This window comes from Ornithodoros turicata, chromosome 4 (assembly GCF_037126465.1).
Source record: "Ornithodoros turicata isolate Travis chromosome 4, ASM3712646v1, whole genome shotgun sequence".
NCBI lineage: Eukaryota > Metazoa > Arthropoda > Arachnida > Ixodida > Argasidae > Ornithodoros > Ornithodoros turicata.
In genome coordinates this window covers 82,800,013-82,817,931 of record NC_088204.1, presented here as the reverse complement: position 1 = coordinate 82,817,931, position 17,919 = coordinate 82,800,013, and the positions used below count along the sequence as shown (strand labels likewise).

The 17,919-nt window shown below is 42.9% G+C and overlaps 1 protein-coding gene across 3 annotated transcripts in view; it reads right to left on the bottom strand.

Moving 5' to 3' along the window:
- LOC135392161 (tuberin-like) overlaps positions 1 to 17,919 on the bottom strand; it is a 26,160-nt gene extending 8,241 nt beyond the window's left edge. The window contains exons 1-25 of one of the 3 annotated variants that reach the window (XM_064622861.1): positions 17,355 to 17,919; positions 16,765 to 16,851; positions 16,579 to 16,689; positions 15,282 to 15,361; positions 15,121 to 15,185; positions 14,898 to 15,030; positions 14,069 to 14,117; positions 13,874 to 13,999; positions 12,657 to 12,730; positions 12,437 to 12,563; positions 11,393 to 11,536; positions 11,179 to 11,328; positions 10,447 to 10,635; positions 10,226 to 10,381; positions 8,934 to 9,029; positions 8,748 to 8,867; positions 8,477 to 8,580; positions 8,275 to 8,413; positions 7,705 to 7,827; positions 7,456 to 7,596; positions 6,299 to 6,488; positions 5,787 to 5,880; positions 5,608 to 5,710; positions 3,529 to 3,644; positions 877 to 969 (exon numbers count right to left, since the gene is read on the bottom strand). In XM_064622861.1, the coding sequence (XP_064478931.1) occupies positions 877 to 969; positions 3,529 to 3,644; positions 5,608 to 5,710; positions 5,787 to 5,880; positions 6,299 to 6,488; positions 7,456 to 7,596; positions 7,705 to 7,827; positions 8,275 to 8,413; positions 8,477 to 8,580; positions 8,748 to 8,867; positions 8,934 to 9,029; positions 10,226 to 10,381; positions 10,447 to 10,635; positions 11,179 to 11,328; positions 11,393 to 11,536; positions 12,437 to 12,563; positions 12,657 to 12,730; positions 13,874 to 13,999; positions 14,069 to 14,117; positions 14,898 to 15,030; positions 15,121 to 15,185; positions 15,282 to 15,361; positions 16,579 to 16,689; positions 16,765 to 16,851; positions 17,355 to 17,501 (2,957 nt within the window). In that variant the 5' untranslated portion in view covers positions 17,502 to 17,919. Of the gene's footprint in view, positions 1 to 876; positions 1,030 to 3,528; positions 3,645 to 5,607; positions 5,711 to 5,786; positions 5,881 to 6,298; positions 6,489 to 7,455; positions 7,597 to 7,704; positions 7,828 to 8,274; positions 8,414 to 8,476; positions 8,581 to 8,747; positions 8,868 to 8,933; positions 9,030 to 10,225; positions 10,382 to 10,446; positions 10,636 to 11,178; positions 11,329 to 11,392; positions 11,537 to 12,436; positions 12,564 to 12,656; positions 12,731 to 13,873; positions 14,000 to 14,068; positions 14,118 to 14,897; positions 15,031 to 15,120; positions 15,186 to 15,281; positions 15,362 to 16,578; positions 16,690 to 16,764; positions 16,852 to 17,354 lie in introns of all 3 variants that reach the window. The other 2 variants (XM_064622859.1, XM_064622860.1) reach the window with 2 other exon arrangements.

Below are 17,919 nucleotides of genomic sequence, written 5' to 3'. Positions count from 1 at the left end.
TTGCTGTCCCCTGAGTTTCGTTGTAAAGGAGTTTGACTGTAGTGGCCATCTATTCCTTACCCTTCCAAGCACATCCCCGCAAATTTATAATGACAAGACCAACCTTCAATCGGGACTTAGCCTATTACTGTTTTCGTAACACCCATAACAAAAATTTCAACAAACAAACAAAAACATTCGCTTTTTAGTTGAGCTGTTTTTGTGCAATGAACCCATTTGGATGATCATGTGAACGATTGGTGATGAAAGAAGGAAAAGGTTAGCCGGCTGTTTCACCCGTTTCTTTCGCATTAGTAAACTCCCACAGTTCAAAGCGGCACTAAGCACCTTGGGATTTTCTGAACTCGTCTATTGAGTTAAGCTAACACACCTCTCCAGTGACTTCCAAGGGTGCGTCATTTGAAGGGACAAGCGCATACGCTCATTCCCTCACTCACTCACTCCACTTTCACTCTTACACGTTTCCTCACTTGCACATACACTCACACGACGGGGCGACGCAAACGGCATCTGTTGAACATGACGGCAATTGATGTCCTGAGGATGGAACACACAGAAGGGACAAATACATACAAAGCCTCAAGTGCCTAAGAAATTAATGATGAAAGAAGGAAGACACTGAAAAGGTTAGCCAGCTGTAGGACTCGAACTCACATCTTCTGGATTGCCGGTCCAGGCCTCCTACCAATTGAGCTAAACTAACACACGTCCCCAGCTATTTCCGAGGGTTCGTCATGTGTTCCTTTCTATGTGTTCTAGCCTCAAAACATCAACTGCCATCATGTTCAAAGCCCAGCAAAATTCTCCAACTGGACCCAGTTTGAAAACTGAGACTGCGGAACCAGTTCATACAGTGCTCTAGGTGTTGGTACTCACCGTTTGGGGTTTGACGAGCACATGCCGAAGGAGTACTGTGACATCAGGTCAACAAACATCTCCAGCAATTCTTCCTGGAGCAGGGCGGTGTCGCTGGAAGACGATGCACCGGGGCTGTAGTTTACGCTCGCTACTGAGTGACGAGGATCGATCCTGGAGGGTTTGGGGAGCATGCCAAGTGCAATGATTGGGTCGAAAAGGATAGGGAAGGAGCGAATAGTTACCAACAGGGGGAGAAGGGGGGTAGGCGAAAGTTGTAAAAAAAGGGCAAGGTGCGCGATATCGATGAAATGCAAGCGTAAGATAATGTCAGAGTGCAATAGCAAAGTGCCATAGCCGTTTAATAGATAGCGCAGAGAGCCATAAGAAGGAAAAGGAATGGATTGGAAAAAAAAAATAGACGATGATGTTAAACCAGGCATACAAAAAGACGTAAATGCGTACGAAGTGACACAAATAAATTTAGTTCACGATAAAATGATTAGTGTGTGGCACGATGGTGCAATTCACAGCATGCTTCGTTGTGTACGGGGCTCTAATGCAGGCATTACAGGAAAATGCATGCTCAAGTATGCACAATACAACAGAGAAGGGCTACATACAAATTTTTGAGCACGCAAGTTTGTAAATGCAATAGTAACACATAGAAATGTGTTGGACTAAATTGCGTTTCGGAAGATAACACACTTCTTTGGTTTCACACAAATTTTTGCTTTGGTTAACGTGGGGTCAATCCACTGTAAGTTCACTTCAAAATTCACAAAAAGTTTCCGATTTTTGAGACACCAACTGGCACCATCCAACTCTCCACAGAACCAATATACATAAAGTCCAGTATTTCTTTCGCTTCATAAAAAATACCGCAGGCGTGACAGAAGTCAAAACCTTTTTCAACGATACCATATATGGAATGCTAAAAAAATTGTATAATAAAATGCTCAGTTTTTAAGATTTGTTTTAGTAACTTATGGAAAAAGAAAAAGAAAAGTTGATTCATATTCAGTGTCAATACTGTATTCAGCCATTTTCTTTAGCTGTCCAGGCATCAATGATACTTTTAAATTAACTCGTAGGACTGCCTCGGGTTCCAAACTTGTTGCACCTGTGCGATGGCAATGAGAAAGAACTCCTTCCAGGATGTATCACAACTGAATACGATAAAGTCCCGTATTTTCGAGTCCAATATTCGGGACCGCTTCTTCAAGGAATAGCTCAATGTTTTGTACACACTTAGGCTGGAGCTCGACATTTGCATTTTCGGAGTGTCCATCTTCCGATCATCAAGAAGCCACAAGAGTGTATATGTATTTCAGATTGTGGCATATCAGGGAGGTTATGCAGTGGTTGTGCCGACGTAGCACTGAAGCCAGCACGTAGGCATGAGTGGATGTACTCGACGGTTCCACAGATAATGCCGGTGGATTTTGTGCGAGGAGTTACCAATGTGTTATCCTCAACGTTAAGTCAGAAAGCTGTTCTGCCAGGATGCGATTCAGGCCGTTGCCATGTCAGTAATCGGTGCCAACAACCGCATTAACAGCATAATTGTGTGAGCAAGATGGCAAAGCAGTAGTCAACTTACTCAACCAGCGTACAGCAAAGGTGGAGCTATGACAACGGTAAAAGGCATCTAAGTGTCGAGGCGAACGTGCCCGTCAATCATGAGGATCAGCGTTGGTCTCGGAACTACCGACACTTGCAAAATTTCCATTTACATGCCGAGATAAGCAGTCTCTGTGATGGAGCTTCCTCTTTAGCTAAATTCCATACAGGCTTTGGAGAAACTGCAATCTGCAACTAACTGCTCGGTAGTTTGGACAAATTATATGGCTCCCAGAAAGTCAACTGTAGGGCTTGTTAATGAAAATTATATTTCTGTCTTTGGCACATAAAAAAAAAATAATTGGACTTTTGTTTTCATTTTCGCCTCCAAGTTAGTTTCAATGTCGGTTTCCGTTTCTGTTCCAGAACCAGTGTTTCATTTCTGTTTTCGTTTCCAAGCTACGTATTTTTGATACCGTTTGCGGTCAACAGTTGGAAATTCGTGTGGATTGATTGGAGAGCTTTACGTTCAGTACAATACTTGCAAATCTCTACAAAAGGCTGATGATGTGCATAAATTCAGTGAAAGACAAGTTCATGAATTTGGTTTCCATTATCATTACCGCCCTTGGATCTCGTTTTGGTTTCGGTTTCTAGAAATGAAAATATTTTCATTTCTGTTTTTATTGACGTTTCCCGTAAAAACAGGGTAACTAACGTTTCTTGCTCCTGTTACCATTTCCGGTAACAATCCTCGTACTCTGTCACAGCACGTTACACAGTTCTGGCTATCTCCCTTACACTGGGATAACTTGGTAGCATTACGGAATGCCAGTAACACAGCTAAAAAAAATATTTTAAAATAAGGTTCTACAGGAACTTTACATGAAGTAGTAGGATTTCACCCTTTTTCCCTCTCTCAAACGCACCACCAAAGGCATGATTTCGTGTGTGTGTGTATGGGGGTGGGAGGGAATGATCCCTCAATCCCCCCTTGGCTATGCCACTTCCGAATGCCCACACAGATAAACTTCACCATCCAATTCGGCAGCTACAGCTCAACCAAAAATCACTTCCACGAACAACTAAAACAGACACCTGATTTCATACCTTCGTGGCTGTCCAGAGGAAGAGGAAGGATCATTGAGACTGCTACTTCGTTTTCGTTGTGCCAGCTCATCCAGGGAAGAGTCTTCAGGGTGCAGGTCCAGATTTGATCTCAAGTTCTGTATAGATGTTATTTTGACTGTGTATTTGAAAAGTATTTTATGCGTAGTATGTTTCTGTTTTGAGCAAGTACTTCATCCGCTTGCTTCAGAAGTGATTTTCATCTTTTGCACGACCATATACAAGTATAGTGGAAGGATTAAGTGTTGGGCATGTTGGTATTCCATCCACAAATGAAAGTGCAGACACACACGGACAACAGAGGGACGTTTTGTCTCTGTGTGTCCATGCGTGTCTAAACTTTCGGGTCTAGAAGTATAGCATAGAGAGCAACATATAAGCATATAGAGACATAGCATGTAGGGCTGTGCGAATAGTAAAAATGTCGAGTATCAAATCGAATACTAAAGAGAAAATATGACACAAATACTCTAAGCAACTCTGTTTATTGCAAAGAGCGTTACGTACAGTCCCATGGATATGGTGACATACTGATAACCTTAGAAGCACCCTTATCGAGCTACAGTACGGATAGATTACTCTGGAAGCAGGTATTCCAGCACAGCAACAAGATTAGCAGCGGAAGAAAACACGTTTTCACTGGAGAACGATGGCAGGTATAGCTAAATATATCCTACACAGCTGCACTTCGTCTTCCACAATGCTGAAAGAATGCAGGTCGAGCCCTATCAAAACCGCTGCTCTCTCACGTGGCACAGATTGCTTTCCCACCCCACTCATGACACCCGAAAGTGCAGCCGCGATGATCGCAGTTCCTGCTTTTGAGAAACTCGCTTAGGATACCGGGATGCAGTTTTGAGGTGGTTGTGGAACGGCATCGTAGTACTTGCTGGTATTTGTAGCACCTGATTACTAGTGCTGTACTCCACAGTAACGGACAGCCTGTGTGTCAAATACTCCCTTACGGCTCTTTTTCCTCCCCTGTTTGCATGCAGTGCTGTAGGAGCTGTCAAAGTGTGCATCATTGGACAGTGTTGGCGTTATGATTCATGAAGCATTCGTGTACTCTCAGCACACGAAGAGAAACACATGAAAAAAAAAACTGAGACAGGGAAGAAAGAAGACAACATACACAATCTCAAACACAGCTGACCCTTTGCAACAGTGTTTGATATCGTGTACGTGTGTCGGGTTTTGTGTGTGTGATTAACATGTACCCTTGCCTGGTTGCTGATACGGAGAGGTTTAAAGCTTAGCACAACAAGGACCAATGTGTGCCCTAAAGTGAAACTCATTCGAGAGCATACAGCTCATAGTGCCAATAGCGATTGCGCACGAGAGTGCAAACAACGCAGCGCTCTTGCGTACTGCTCCCCCGTGTTGCCTTTGCGAAGAACGTTTATTCATGAAGCAATATGTTCCGCGGACATTCCATACGCAACATTTACGTGAAATTTTAGCCATCCGCCATGTACGTTTCGCCATGTACGTTTCGACGAGGAGCTGTGGAGTAATCTTTTCGGGGACTTGGTGAGTGATACACCCGACGTGCGCAAGAAGGTCTGTGCAGGGTTGCAAACAGCTTGTGCAGTCGGAAGATCTCGAATGAATATTCAACAATATTCGGTTCATTCGAAAGCGACAAACATCAAATGGTCAAATTGAATATGAATACCAAAAATATTTTATTCGCATTCGACGTGTCAAATATTCGCACAGCCCTAATAGCATTACCCACATCTTATGGGTGGTGCCAGTTTCATTCATTATAGAAGAGCCAGATGACAAGGTCAGTGTCCAGCACATAAATAATTTTTAAAAAGTGTCCTCTTTATTATAGGAAGGCTAAAGCATGTTCTGAATAACACATTAAAGGTGTCCTCTAGTAAAAAACTTAGTGTTTTCTAGATAGTTGGAAACAAAGGGCATCTGCTAAAGGCCCTGTACATAGGAAGGACTAACTGTGTGCCAGATAAGAAAATCCAATCTTCTTTAGATAACAAAGTGCCCTCTTGATAACGAGGTAAAACGACTCAGTTACAGGAGATCAGTGATGCTTACCTTGATGATATAGGACACAAAGTCTTTGCGAAACGTGATACGACACTTGAGAAACCACATTGCAATAACATGCAGAGCAAGCGCAACAGTGAAGTGATTGAATCTGCAATACAGAAAATTCACACGCATGTAAGGCTATTGGACATTAGGTACTTCACGCGACAATCATAGACACTCACTTGACAGGGTTTGTATAAGGCAGGGCAATAGCGAAGATTTTTCTGTATTCTTCTTCCACAAAGCTGACATACAGCTGAGGAATTCTGATAACATCTGAAATATGAAATCTTGCTCAAAGCCACTGATAACTTAATGGCTCCCTTTGTTATATGTGTCCTCATTTTTGGAGGCTGAAAAATCAGTCCACGATCGTATTCAAATTTAAGCTACCACACTGTTCCAGAAAATTGCAGTAATGCGTTGCGCGGACGATAAAAAGGTCGTCAGGGAAGTATCGCTTGCACTACTGTTCCCTGGAAGATCTTTTCTTAAAATATGTTGCATAAGTGTTGCGAGATGAGGATGAGGTTTAAATTTTAAAGCCTCGGATAAATGTGTGAAATCTTCAACTTTGATAAATGATGTTTGTGTACCACCCTGGTAAGGTTCATTCTTCAAGATAAGGTAAGATGAGGTATATTTTAGCCCATCTTTTCAGAAGGCACACTTTCTCAATATGGCAGTAACCTACTTGACAGGTACTCAAGAAGCGGCACAGCAACAGCCACTGTTGCAGAGATTTGAGCCAACTTCTGCAGGACATCAGGGAACAGCTTGTACATAGCATCGGGCATCTCCAGTGTTGCCAGCATCAGAGCTCGAATGCAGGTACAGGCAGACTTAGATACCAATCCCACTTCTAGGCTGCTGATGAACATTCTCTGAAACATGATTGATGATACGATGGCCAAACTATCAATATAGTCAGAGGTGAGTACAGACAACACTGACAGTATCTGCATCCGCACTGTACGTGCGTGTGTCAGATTCGCGACCGCATCTACAACCGCGCTGCTTGAAATAGGTGTATCCGCACCCGCGCAGATCTTGAGTCTATCCACGGATTTGCGGTCACTGCATTTGTGGGAAAAAATGCGCATGATGAAAATGTTATGTTGCAAACCACTCAGGAACATTGTGTCATCAACAACTGTCCCTAAAAAATGCTATTCCAGGCTTATCGACGCAGAGAATGACACATTTTGACACCATTTTGGATTCTTTGGGTCAATTTTGGCTCCACCTGGGGGACGTAGACAGAGACATTAATTCTCATTTGCAGGTATAACCAAACCTGCGTATACCTCTAAGTATACAGCGATACGGGAGATATCAGTGGCTATAATCACAAGACCTGCGGTGTGTGCAGGTGAGGTGCGATAACAAAGGTTACATGCGCAGATCCAGTGCATCTAGTAGGTAAGCTCAAGTGTCCAGCTAGGTGGAGCCACAATTGAGAGTGGTTAATGAACCAAAATGGCATGCCATCCTTCGTTGTGCAGTTAACTGCTGGAAGAGTGTAGATGCCATAATCTCCTAAACGCTCAGAAGCAAAGACGTTTCTCTCCCACAAATACAATGTTCGTGGATGTACTTAATATGTGTTAGGATACACCTGTTTCGAGTAGCGCAGTTGCAGAGGTTACAGGCACTGTGTGGGTGCTAACAGCGTTATCCACACTGACATCCAGTCGGTAGTCTGGCGTTTGCACGTACAGGTTCTGTTTCCATATTTTCTGAAACCTCTTCCTTACAGCAGATCCTTTGCTTTCTCTTCCTTCTAGCCTGTCACCTTATGGTTTCCATGCCTGTCACCACTGGGAATAAACTTCCCCACTAATGACTTACCACAACGTAGCTGTCCAGTTCTCCACGGTAGATAGTTAGGACTCCGAGGACAGGGAAAACCAGCACTATGAGGTCAGACGAAACCACCCCTGGTGGGACTCTACGAAGTTGTTCGAAGGCCTTTTTGCCTTTGTCGGCCACCTGCATTTTGTGGGACTAGGTGTGAGGTCAAACTGTGGTTGTCCATTTAACTATGTAGGTAGGTGAAGTCACAGTTAGTACTGCTACACATTGAGAACATTTACTCACAAGAGAACACAGGGCAAGGCAGAGCTTCTTTATGGAGCACTGTCCGCAGAGCACCAAGCCCCTATCTTTCATCAGACCTGGCAAATGCTGCAACACTGATGACAGAACTGTCCATTCCCGTTCCTGAGCGATAAAGAAGACAGAAAATCCAACCTGGTCTGCAAAGTACAATGCCAACACGCTTGTACATGCTTTGCATATTTCTTACGAGTTCTCGTACGTTTTTCTGCGATAGATATTTTACGAGAAAATTGATAATGATCCGCAATACCGTGCAAGACATTCGTTAGACATTTACTACAAACTTCTTTTGCATGCCAGATGATGCAGATATTTGCAATAAAAATATTTCTCTCTCTGGACACTTTAAACTACGAGTCTGAATATCGGAGTCTAGATTAAACGACGCCTCTGCTTCACATTGTTAACATGTAAAGGCTCTGTGTCGTCTGCGATTGTCTGAAATCATTTTTATGGCTACAATCGCTAAAAGTATGGTTTTTCTCTTCATGTACTACTAACGCCGAGCAATGAGCATAAAAAAGAAAAGAAAGAAAGAAACACGCGTACCAGCTTGACACATGCAACCACTGCCTTGAATGCATCTTCCAGGTTCATGTAAGCAACGTTGAGCTGAGCTGGTTCTACAACTGGACTTCCTGCAGATGGGGATGATGCAACCTGACTGGCTTTATCGCTCAAGCTTTCTCTGCTCAAAATGAGTGATGATTAGGATGTGGATCGAGAAAAACACTTAATATGGTTGTGTCACCTGGTTGAAGGGAGAAGGTGTGGACTGAAATGAACGCCATCATCGTCACTGATTCCAAGCTGACAAGCTTCATCGAGACGGATACAAAGCAAGAAATTCAGTATCTACAAAGAGAACAGAAGGAGACTGTATCACGCCTTTGTCAAGATGAAAGTCTCGCAGTACAGTCACTGGAGAACTGCATGAAGGCGGGCAAAGAAGCAGATCTGTCCCAAACTAAACAGGTTAGTGCCTCTAGTGACAGTGCACTATCAATAAGAGCATAACGTACCACAAGCCTCACAGGTGCCAAGTCATCAACAGGCTCTGGTTGCCCGTACTGTTGCAGCAAGTGGTCTGTGAGCAATTTGTAGGCTAAAATGGCGCTCTCAGGTCCAACCCTCATCTTTTTCTGAAGCACCGTTATGGAACACGCGTCAATAATAAAATGAAAACCATTTTAAAGATGGCAGCATACTTTGAAGACATCTATGAGCCCCTGAGCGGTCGTCTCGATCACTCGGACCTCTTCGGCTGATCCTGGCTTTGTCGACCACGATGGATGGTTCAGAACCTGATAGACGGCCACATATAAGTACATACATCTACAGGGTTAGTCTAGCAAACATTGCACATTTCAATCGCATCACAAACACTGCGTTTATCGTGCATCAAACTTTGCAGACTGGCGACCATTTGTCGCGAGTCTTATTGGAATTTTTTACGAGTGTTATTGGCCATGTAGAGCAAAAATTAAAAACTGAGCAAAGTCTCACCCCCTGCATTTTCTATGGCCTATCTTGCTCAAAAGCTGCCATTTTTTCCTGCGTGCGCTTCATTTTCATATCACAACACACAGGTACTTCCAACATACAGAAGAAGAGGATTATGTAATGCATAACGTGACTACCCTCGCATTTGTTGACCAAGAGTAAGGGAGGCTCCGCCTCCTGGATAAGGGCCAATAGGAGGATGCGGAGGGCTAGCACTTCCCAAGCCTCTGCTCTCGTCTAAGAGATGGCACACCATTACCGCTTCGGGTGCGTGTGGTGACTCGCATTCGTCTGCTTCTTGCGACGACCCCTCCGGCTGGCGCGCTATGCACTCTTAAAAATGAACTTCCCCACATAGCACACTCCTAGCCAACCATCATCTCGAACTATGTCATTATCTGCCCTGATTTGTTGAAAACGAGAGACGCATGCCTTTTTTGTGACACTTATGCTGTTCATAATTGTCACAAAAAAAGCGTACACCTCCCGGTTTTAACAAATCAGGGCAGGTAATGATACCATTCGAGATGATGGTTGGCTAGGAGTGTGCTATGCGGTGAAGTTAATTTTTAAGAGTGTGGCAGAAGCATCACGACACGCAAAACAATGGTGACGCTGTGCAATCTCTTAGGCGAGAGCAGAGGCTTGGGAAGTGCCCGCCCTCTGCATCCTCCTATTGGCCCTTATCCAGGAGGCGGAGCCTCCCTTGCTCTAGGTCAACAAACACGAGGATAGTCGAAAAATGATGTTGTTTGTGTGATTATAAGCCATTGAAAACGTATGTGGTGAGATGCTGCTCGATTTTTTTATTTTTTCTCTACATGACGCTAACACTCGCAAAAAATTCCAAAAAACATCTGGAAAACAGTGATCAGTCTGAAAAGTTTGATGCGGGGTAAACGCAGTCTTCTATCTCTACAATACGATCAAAATGTGTAATACTATTTGCTAGATTAGTCCCGTACAATGGTATTTCTGAGACAGAAAAAATCCTCACTTTTCCCACTATTTCCAGCACTTCTTCATTACGTGCACTCGCGCTGTCTTGCAAGAAGTCTGTGAGGAGTTGAACCGCCTTTGTGACAATCACCGGGTTAGAAATTGAATCCAGTGATCCAAAGTGAGGAAGGATAACGTTCTCTAGCAGCTCCTCCTGGACGTACCATGGTCACAATTGCGCTTCCTGCAGTACTACAAACCTACGATGCACAAACTTGCCTCGTAAAAGTGTCTGTTAGTGCTCAGAACAAATGACAGAACGTCCAAAGTCTTCTCACGAATGAGACCGCAAGTTTCCGCCTGGAAATACCGCTCTACCAGCTGCGACAAGTTGCTGACCCAGTTGTGTGCGGGAAGCTGAACTCTGTGAGCTTGATATTGTATGAGACGTTGCACAGACGATTCCTGCTGAACGATAAAGGCATAGCACGTGGTATGCAACAACCTGGTCATGAGTAGAGCCTATAGCTTTTCGTGAATCCTCGAAATTTCACGGATTTGGCCATGTCTCACGGAACCGGCTGTATCCCTCAGAATCGTCCATTTTTCGCAGAACATTCCATGTTGTACAGAATGTTGTTATGTAAGGATTTCGATCGATCTGTGATATATTGTTTCTCTTTCGTTCTTTCTTTCTTTATTTTTGTCCATTTATTGCCAATTAATTTTATCCCATTAATTTTTTTCGCTGGTTGAACCATATCAGTCGTGACTGCAGTGACTGGGGAGAGATTGACAGAGTTGAGTCAAGTTTTTCTTTGCTCACTGAAAAGTTACGAAAGGCCGGAAAAGTGCACGGGAAGAGTCAGCACGCGATTTTGGAAGAATGCCCCACTTTCTTTTGTTCGTTTTTTCTTGCCCGTGGAATCCAGCAGATTTGTAAATCTGCGCGGGAAAAGTAAATTTTCCACCGCAGAAAGCTCTAGTGATGAGCTAATGTACGATACTCACTGGTGCAAACTGTACACACTTTTCCACAATGTCAAAGAGCTTGTCGGCAGGACCCTGAAAGGATCCATTGTCGTGCATCGCCTCGGCTTGTGCAACCAGGTCGAGAACTAAGTCTCTCAGCTGTTGTGTGCTGTTTGTAGCATGTTGCACCTGTGTAACAGCCCCTTTCTCACACCCGCGTACAAAACATTAACGTGCGCTGTTGAAGACCAACCTCCGGTAAGCACACGAGCTTTGCAAGGACATCCAGGAGAAACTTGCACACGTGAGCAGTGAGAAGTGCCTGTCGATTATACATTAGCCAGTGCAGCGCAACAGCAGCTTCATAGGCGACGGCGGCATGTTTGCTGTCCAGGGCCTGCGAACCGTCACAGAGTTGACTTTTATTATGAGAGAGTGCTTTAATGCTCCGTTACTGATGTTATAGCATCCACTCTGGCAACATAGACAGAAAACAAACTGGAACAGACGCACAAAGAGTGCGTCATTTTAAACCCGCCCTCACCAGATTCTGTTTTGATTGTCTACAATAGTTGCGTTCTAATCAGGCTATGTACTCCTCATAAGAATGGGCAGACCAACAAGAGAAAAACTGCAAGCATAATCAGTCAATACTTCACAAATATCATTGTATGTGGAATAGATCTTTGCTCACTTGTAGCTTTTACCTTAACGAACCTCCACGCCTTACCACCACCGTACCAGGATGAGAGGGTAGTGATGTTACGGATGGACAGACGTGACAGAATACAAGAAATTGAAATATTCTATGCTCAAAGGAGCGCAGAAAGCCACGTCAAATATCTCGCTCTGCATGGCGAAATGAACAGGACGGAAAACGTTACCGGCGATGTCACGCTCCAATTGGGCTTTTCGCGTTTGTTTTTCCCGCTTCTTTCTCTCTAGCAGAAATGTTTCTCTAAACCAATCACCGGGCTACACCATGATGACGTCGAAGCTATCCGGACGGCTAGTTGCGGGCACCGTCACCGTTGCGCACGGTCACAATTTTTAAAATTGAATTGCGCTATATTGATGCCTCTGTCCAATGAATTGCTTTGCATGGTGCATTTTAATAGGCACTTGGTTTAAAAAAGGGTAGTGAAAGAGGCGCTTTCTGTGCTCCTTTAAAGTTGAGCTGTGTAAGTAGGCGTAGCAGTAAGTAGCAGCTGTTTAAGTAGCAGCAGAAAATTATGGAGTATGCTTCCTGCTTAGCGCCACAGAGGTTAAAAATTCTGATACGAAAAAGGTAACGAACCTTCTCAATGGATGGCAGGACATGTGCCGGTGTGTGCTTTAATGTTGCCACTGCTTTAGAGCCCCACAGGCCAGCTCCCAGAAAGAACATAGCACCCTTGAGAAGCGTGTGGTCTCTATAGTTGATCCTAAACCCATCCCAGAGAAGGAATGATTACTGAAGGCGTCACAGATGGAATTTTTCGTGAAATAATCTAATGTTTGGAAACAAGATGGACAACCTATCTTCCAGGATCCGGCAGAGGAACTCCACGACAGAGTGTCCCAGATGCGTTCCTTGGAGATTGTGCATCAGCTGCGATTGATAAGAATTCAAAACGACACTTATTCGAGTAACAACACATGCAGCACAGATAGTAAAACGTCTGCAGATCTATCGTATACAGGGTGCTTTTTTTTATTTCACACATATTTTTATTAAAAATATGTCCGATAGTTTTCCGATAGCGCCGATAAGATTCCGATATAACTCCGATAGTTTTTTATTAAAAAATTTTTAATGAAAAAACTATCAGAGTTGCCTAAACTTTGTTTTCACAGGTGAGTTATACGGCAGGGCGGGCAAGCTATTGGACAGCGTATACTACTGGACCACTAATTAGCCAAATTTCATTCATTAACTTATTAACTGGATGCTTTCTGTGAAATGAGAGATTGCAGTATTGGAGCCAGTTATTATTCAAATCCATCCTCCTTATTAAACACCCTCAGAAGCAAACGTACCTTGAGATTCAAATTCCCGAATTTTGCTATGCGAATGAGCCGAAACCAGAACTATGCACTTCTCTAGCACAGGGACAACACGATCATGGCCCTGCGGTCTATCTGGCCAACAGACCAGCGCCTACTCCAATGTGCTCCATTACACCAGAACATGCGGCTTTCTCTATTTCGGCGCTCCAGCAGCGCGTAGTTCTGGTTTCGGCTCATTTGCAAAATTTGGGAGTTTATATCTCAAGGTATCTTCGCTTCTCAGGGACGCTTAATGGGGACGATGGATTTGAATAATGAATAGTAGCTCCAATTCTGCTATCTGACATTTCCCAGAAAATTAATAAGTTAATTAATTTAGCTTATTAGTCGTCCAGTAGTATACACCATCCTACAACATGCCCACCTGGCCATATAACCTGCCTGTGAAAGCAAAATTTATGCAATCTTGCAATTTCTAATAATTTTTTAATTAAAATCTGTGACAAAAAAAAAAACATGTCTAAGCAATCTAAGTAAAAGGGTGCAGATTAATTACTCGCTATGGAATCACGAGGATTTAATCTTTCAAAACAAAGCAGACAGCTACGTGTTCTATTTTAAAAAATAGAATTCAATTAGACAGGTATACCTAGAATAAAGACAGAACACTTCGGACAACCACATATTAACTATAACAATTGTACACCGTAAAGCGTCGTACTTGGAGACACTGGTCCATTCTTACCCGATAGCTAGGTTCTGAGAGGTTAGCGACCACCACCGTACGGCACACAGTCGGAACCAGATGTGGGAGGATATCGGATGATATGGTACTATATCCAACAATGCTGTCGAGGACATCGAGGCCGAGCTGAAAGAATTCGTATAAATTTGTCACAATTGAAAAATTTGTAGAGGCAAGGTAACGCAAAACACCCACCTTAACACTATTTTCTGAATTTGTTCGACAACACAGGATGCACGTGTAACTAAGGAAGAGGGATTAAAATTAAAACCAAATACTGAGAGTACATTAACTGTAAAGGCAGCAAACACCATGCAGATAGATGGGCATTACACCTTTTTCACTTTGTTCGTTTATACTCCAACACAACATAACAAGCTACGGTGACAGAGGCATATATCTGCCAGCGAAGAACATAGCCTACACATTTCACAAACACAAAGTATTGCCCTCCATATATTTTCACATACTTCTATTACTCAGTTTTGTAACGTGCCTCGCGTGCATTTATCGATACTTGTGCAAGTTATCTCTTTTTTATGACAACTAATGCCAGAAGACTTTGTCACTTTACAGTTTCGAAGAATGCAGGCACACTACATCATGAGCCAATGACGGAGGTCTCCAGATTTGTAGGCAGAGTTGACCCACATGACTTATCACACCCCGTCCTTTTGGGGTGTGATAATTTTACATTTCAATCCACACTCACAAGATATTTGTACAGAATTTGCAAAGTATAGTGTTTTTCTTCATTCTGATTCCGTAGCACAGCAAGATACGCACAGCGAAGCTTTCTTGGTTTACTGCATGACACTAGCTTTCATGCAGTAGACTGCATTTCGTCAGGTGTAAAGGAAATTACAGGGGAGCCTTTTGCTGCATACTATCTACAAATATACTTAAACACCAGAAATGATAAGAAACTTCACAACAGAGCTTCTTATCCTCTCTGGTGTGATGAGCTGGATGATGTGAACTGGATGAAAGCAGAGGAAAGAAGGAAGGCCAGAAAATATCTTACTGCACAATTCCCGTAACGACGTCTTTGTCAAGAAACGCAGAGTTGAACTTGATTACGTTCACGAGCAGAGAAAAAAATTCCGTTGCCTTTCCAGCGTTGAGAACGTCAGGCATCCATTTCAAGAGGAATAACGCTGGAATATTCGGAAGATTACAAAATGCTAAACTTAGTACTTCAAAGTAAAAGACACATAAAGCCCTCGAAATCACAGGCAGATGCTCACCTGCTGAGACTTCAAAGTTGCTGACATTTTTCCCATTATCCGTGAGGGCTTTGAACAAATCCAGCCTAGTACAGAATACAGAATAATGACGGGACTGCAGCCCCAAATGTGTACAGTTTGCAAACAGAAGTTTTTTTTCTCTCTCGTAATTTAAAGCAAACCTCTTTTGCAGGTCCTCGGGACTCTGAAGTCCCACAATAAGGTCGAAGAAGTGGGCTCGTGACACATCGAGTCGATCGTACTGCAAATAAAATGTTGTCTTCGAGATTCGTGATCTCAGTAGCCGTAGATCAGTTTAAATGTCTTTATCAGTGCGTCGTGTCTGCGTACAATATATGCTAGGAAGTTGGTAGGCTGGTGTAGGCTTCAAAGGGCCGTCTCTTTATCGCACTTTCTTCACAGCGATGACTACATACAGTTATTGGGACAAATGTGGCTATAACGTATAAATATATATATATTTAAAAAATATAAAATAATAAATAAGTGAGCCGGAGACGGAAGTTACATGAAAGGGAGTAAAACAGTTAGTAGTTTAATGCATTCAAATGCATTAAACTACTAACTCTTTTACTCCCTTTCATGTAACTTCCGTTTCCGGCTCACTTATTCATTATTTTATATTAACTTACGGCTTTCAGACACTTTATCTTCGCATTTTATTTTAAAAGATATATACATAAACGCACAAAGATAGCGTAACATAATGGTTGGTAATATATAACGTAAACAAAGATGGGAGTGATGGTATTTATCCTTCCATCTGCACCGATAGCTACCGTAAGAGCGGTTAATTTTGCGGTATTAATAATTCACGAATTCGTGTGGGGGCGTATTACGGAATATTTCGTGGGGAGAGGTAGGAGGATCGTGACGCTGCCAACAGTAAACAACGAGAATTAGCCAGCCTCTACATGTTCGCTGGCTTATAGAGGCCTTACCGTGAAGTGAAATCCCATAACAACGACATACGTGATGGTTTTATGGAAGCATGTATCCGCAATGTCAAGCGATACGCGAATAAACTACTGATGTTCAAGAGGCGTTTCAGTTATAGAAATGTTTGGCGCTAACACGCAATAATAAAAAGGTAGTGGCAATGCTCGCAAAAAAAGTTTCGTCACGAAATTCGTGAAAACTTCTACCTTTATATTCACCGATATTCATCGACACAACGAGAGGATACTGATATTATGGCACAACACCATAATGAAGAAAGCTCTGAATGAATATACTCTCTGACACAGTTATTCCACACTTTTTTTCATTTATCAGCACTCGAGCTAACATTTCAGTCAACTGCGTACAAACTCTCACATTTTACGCCCGTAGGATAGATGCGATAAGCAAAATTGCGTACGTCTCTGAAAACTTTTTGTCGCAAGTTGTGTCCTGTGTTTTACGGGGTTTGTGGCAAAGGATGCGAACAAATGCTAAAGAATTTGAGCACATCTTCACCTGCCCCTGGATGAGATGACAGTAGAAACCGAGAACCAGGTGGCGCACTTCCGTGCCAGCACGTGGGTTTAATAGGTCACACGTGTTGACGTACAATGTTTTTGGAGCATTCTGCGCAAAACAAATTTTGAACGTATATAATTCAGTCCCTGCAGGGATGTAAAGACAGTCACGTAAGCTCCACACCTTTTCCAAGCGCTTGGTACGGACGACATCTATGAGATCTTTGATTGCTTTCATGCGATGTTGTGTGCTGCTCTCTTTCCCGATATCCTGAAAAGAAAAGAAAAAAAAATTGAAACATGTTTCACACGCGAAGAAAAAACAGAAATGGGTCTCTGGGACACTGACAACAAGATCTGTGGCAAAATGTATCTTCGAGTTGCAAAACGGGGGTTTGGAAAAACTAATCAATTAATGTCTACAAAAACATGGCTACAATGTACGTTTTTGTGTGACACCCTGCACACACACGTAAATGTTGCAAAAAGACACTTAGGTGTTACTTGATCACAGCGCTCACATGCTGAAGGCATGATAGATAATGCCTAAAGAGACCGCTTCGCTCCTTTTTTTATTATAATTGTAGTTATGCATGGCATACCCACTTTTAATGTTAGTGCTTTTTGACTGTTCAGAAATGAATCAGCTACGAAAGCTCGGATTGAAAAAATGCCACATGTTTTGAAAATCGGAAGGGATTGGTCTGCTTGGTAGTTACGAGCTCTATGTCCCAGCTGTAACACAATCACAAGCGTAGTAAAGTCAAGTCGTACCTTAAGAATCTCTGCAGTGATTGGTAATTCTTCGATTTTGGGAATCGCAAACGAAGTAGACGACGACGATGATCCTCCTTTGCCCAGTCCAAACAGTGACTTAATTCTCTCTAGAGGCTTTTCTTTTTCTTTGCTGTTCTTCGACATGATGTACTCCTTACTTCAGATCAGTTGTGTGACAAGCCGGTTGCTCACCCTCAAATTTAATCGACTCGGCGATACACCTCACTCATATTATGGAACGAACAAAGAAACTGGACGCCAAGTATAATACTCTGCGAACACAAACAACAGGAACAACCGCTTTTAAAACAAGTACAATAAAAACAAAGGACCTAAACAAGTATAAACGTGATTTTGAGCGAGTGCAAAAGTGTCACGCCGTATTTAAATTTTAACAAATTACATCGAATTTGCAACACTGCACGGCTGTTAATCTGAGTAAAGAGCACTCAAAATGATCTGTGACACCGCAGACGTTTTTACAGCTATCGGAAAAACAACACGCCACATTACGCATTTCGTCGTTTAGCAGAAAGCATCGTGCGTGCTAGCCGTACCGCTA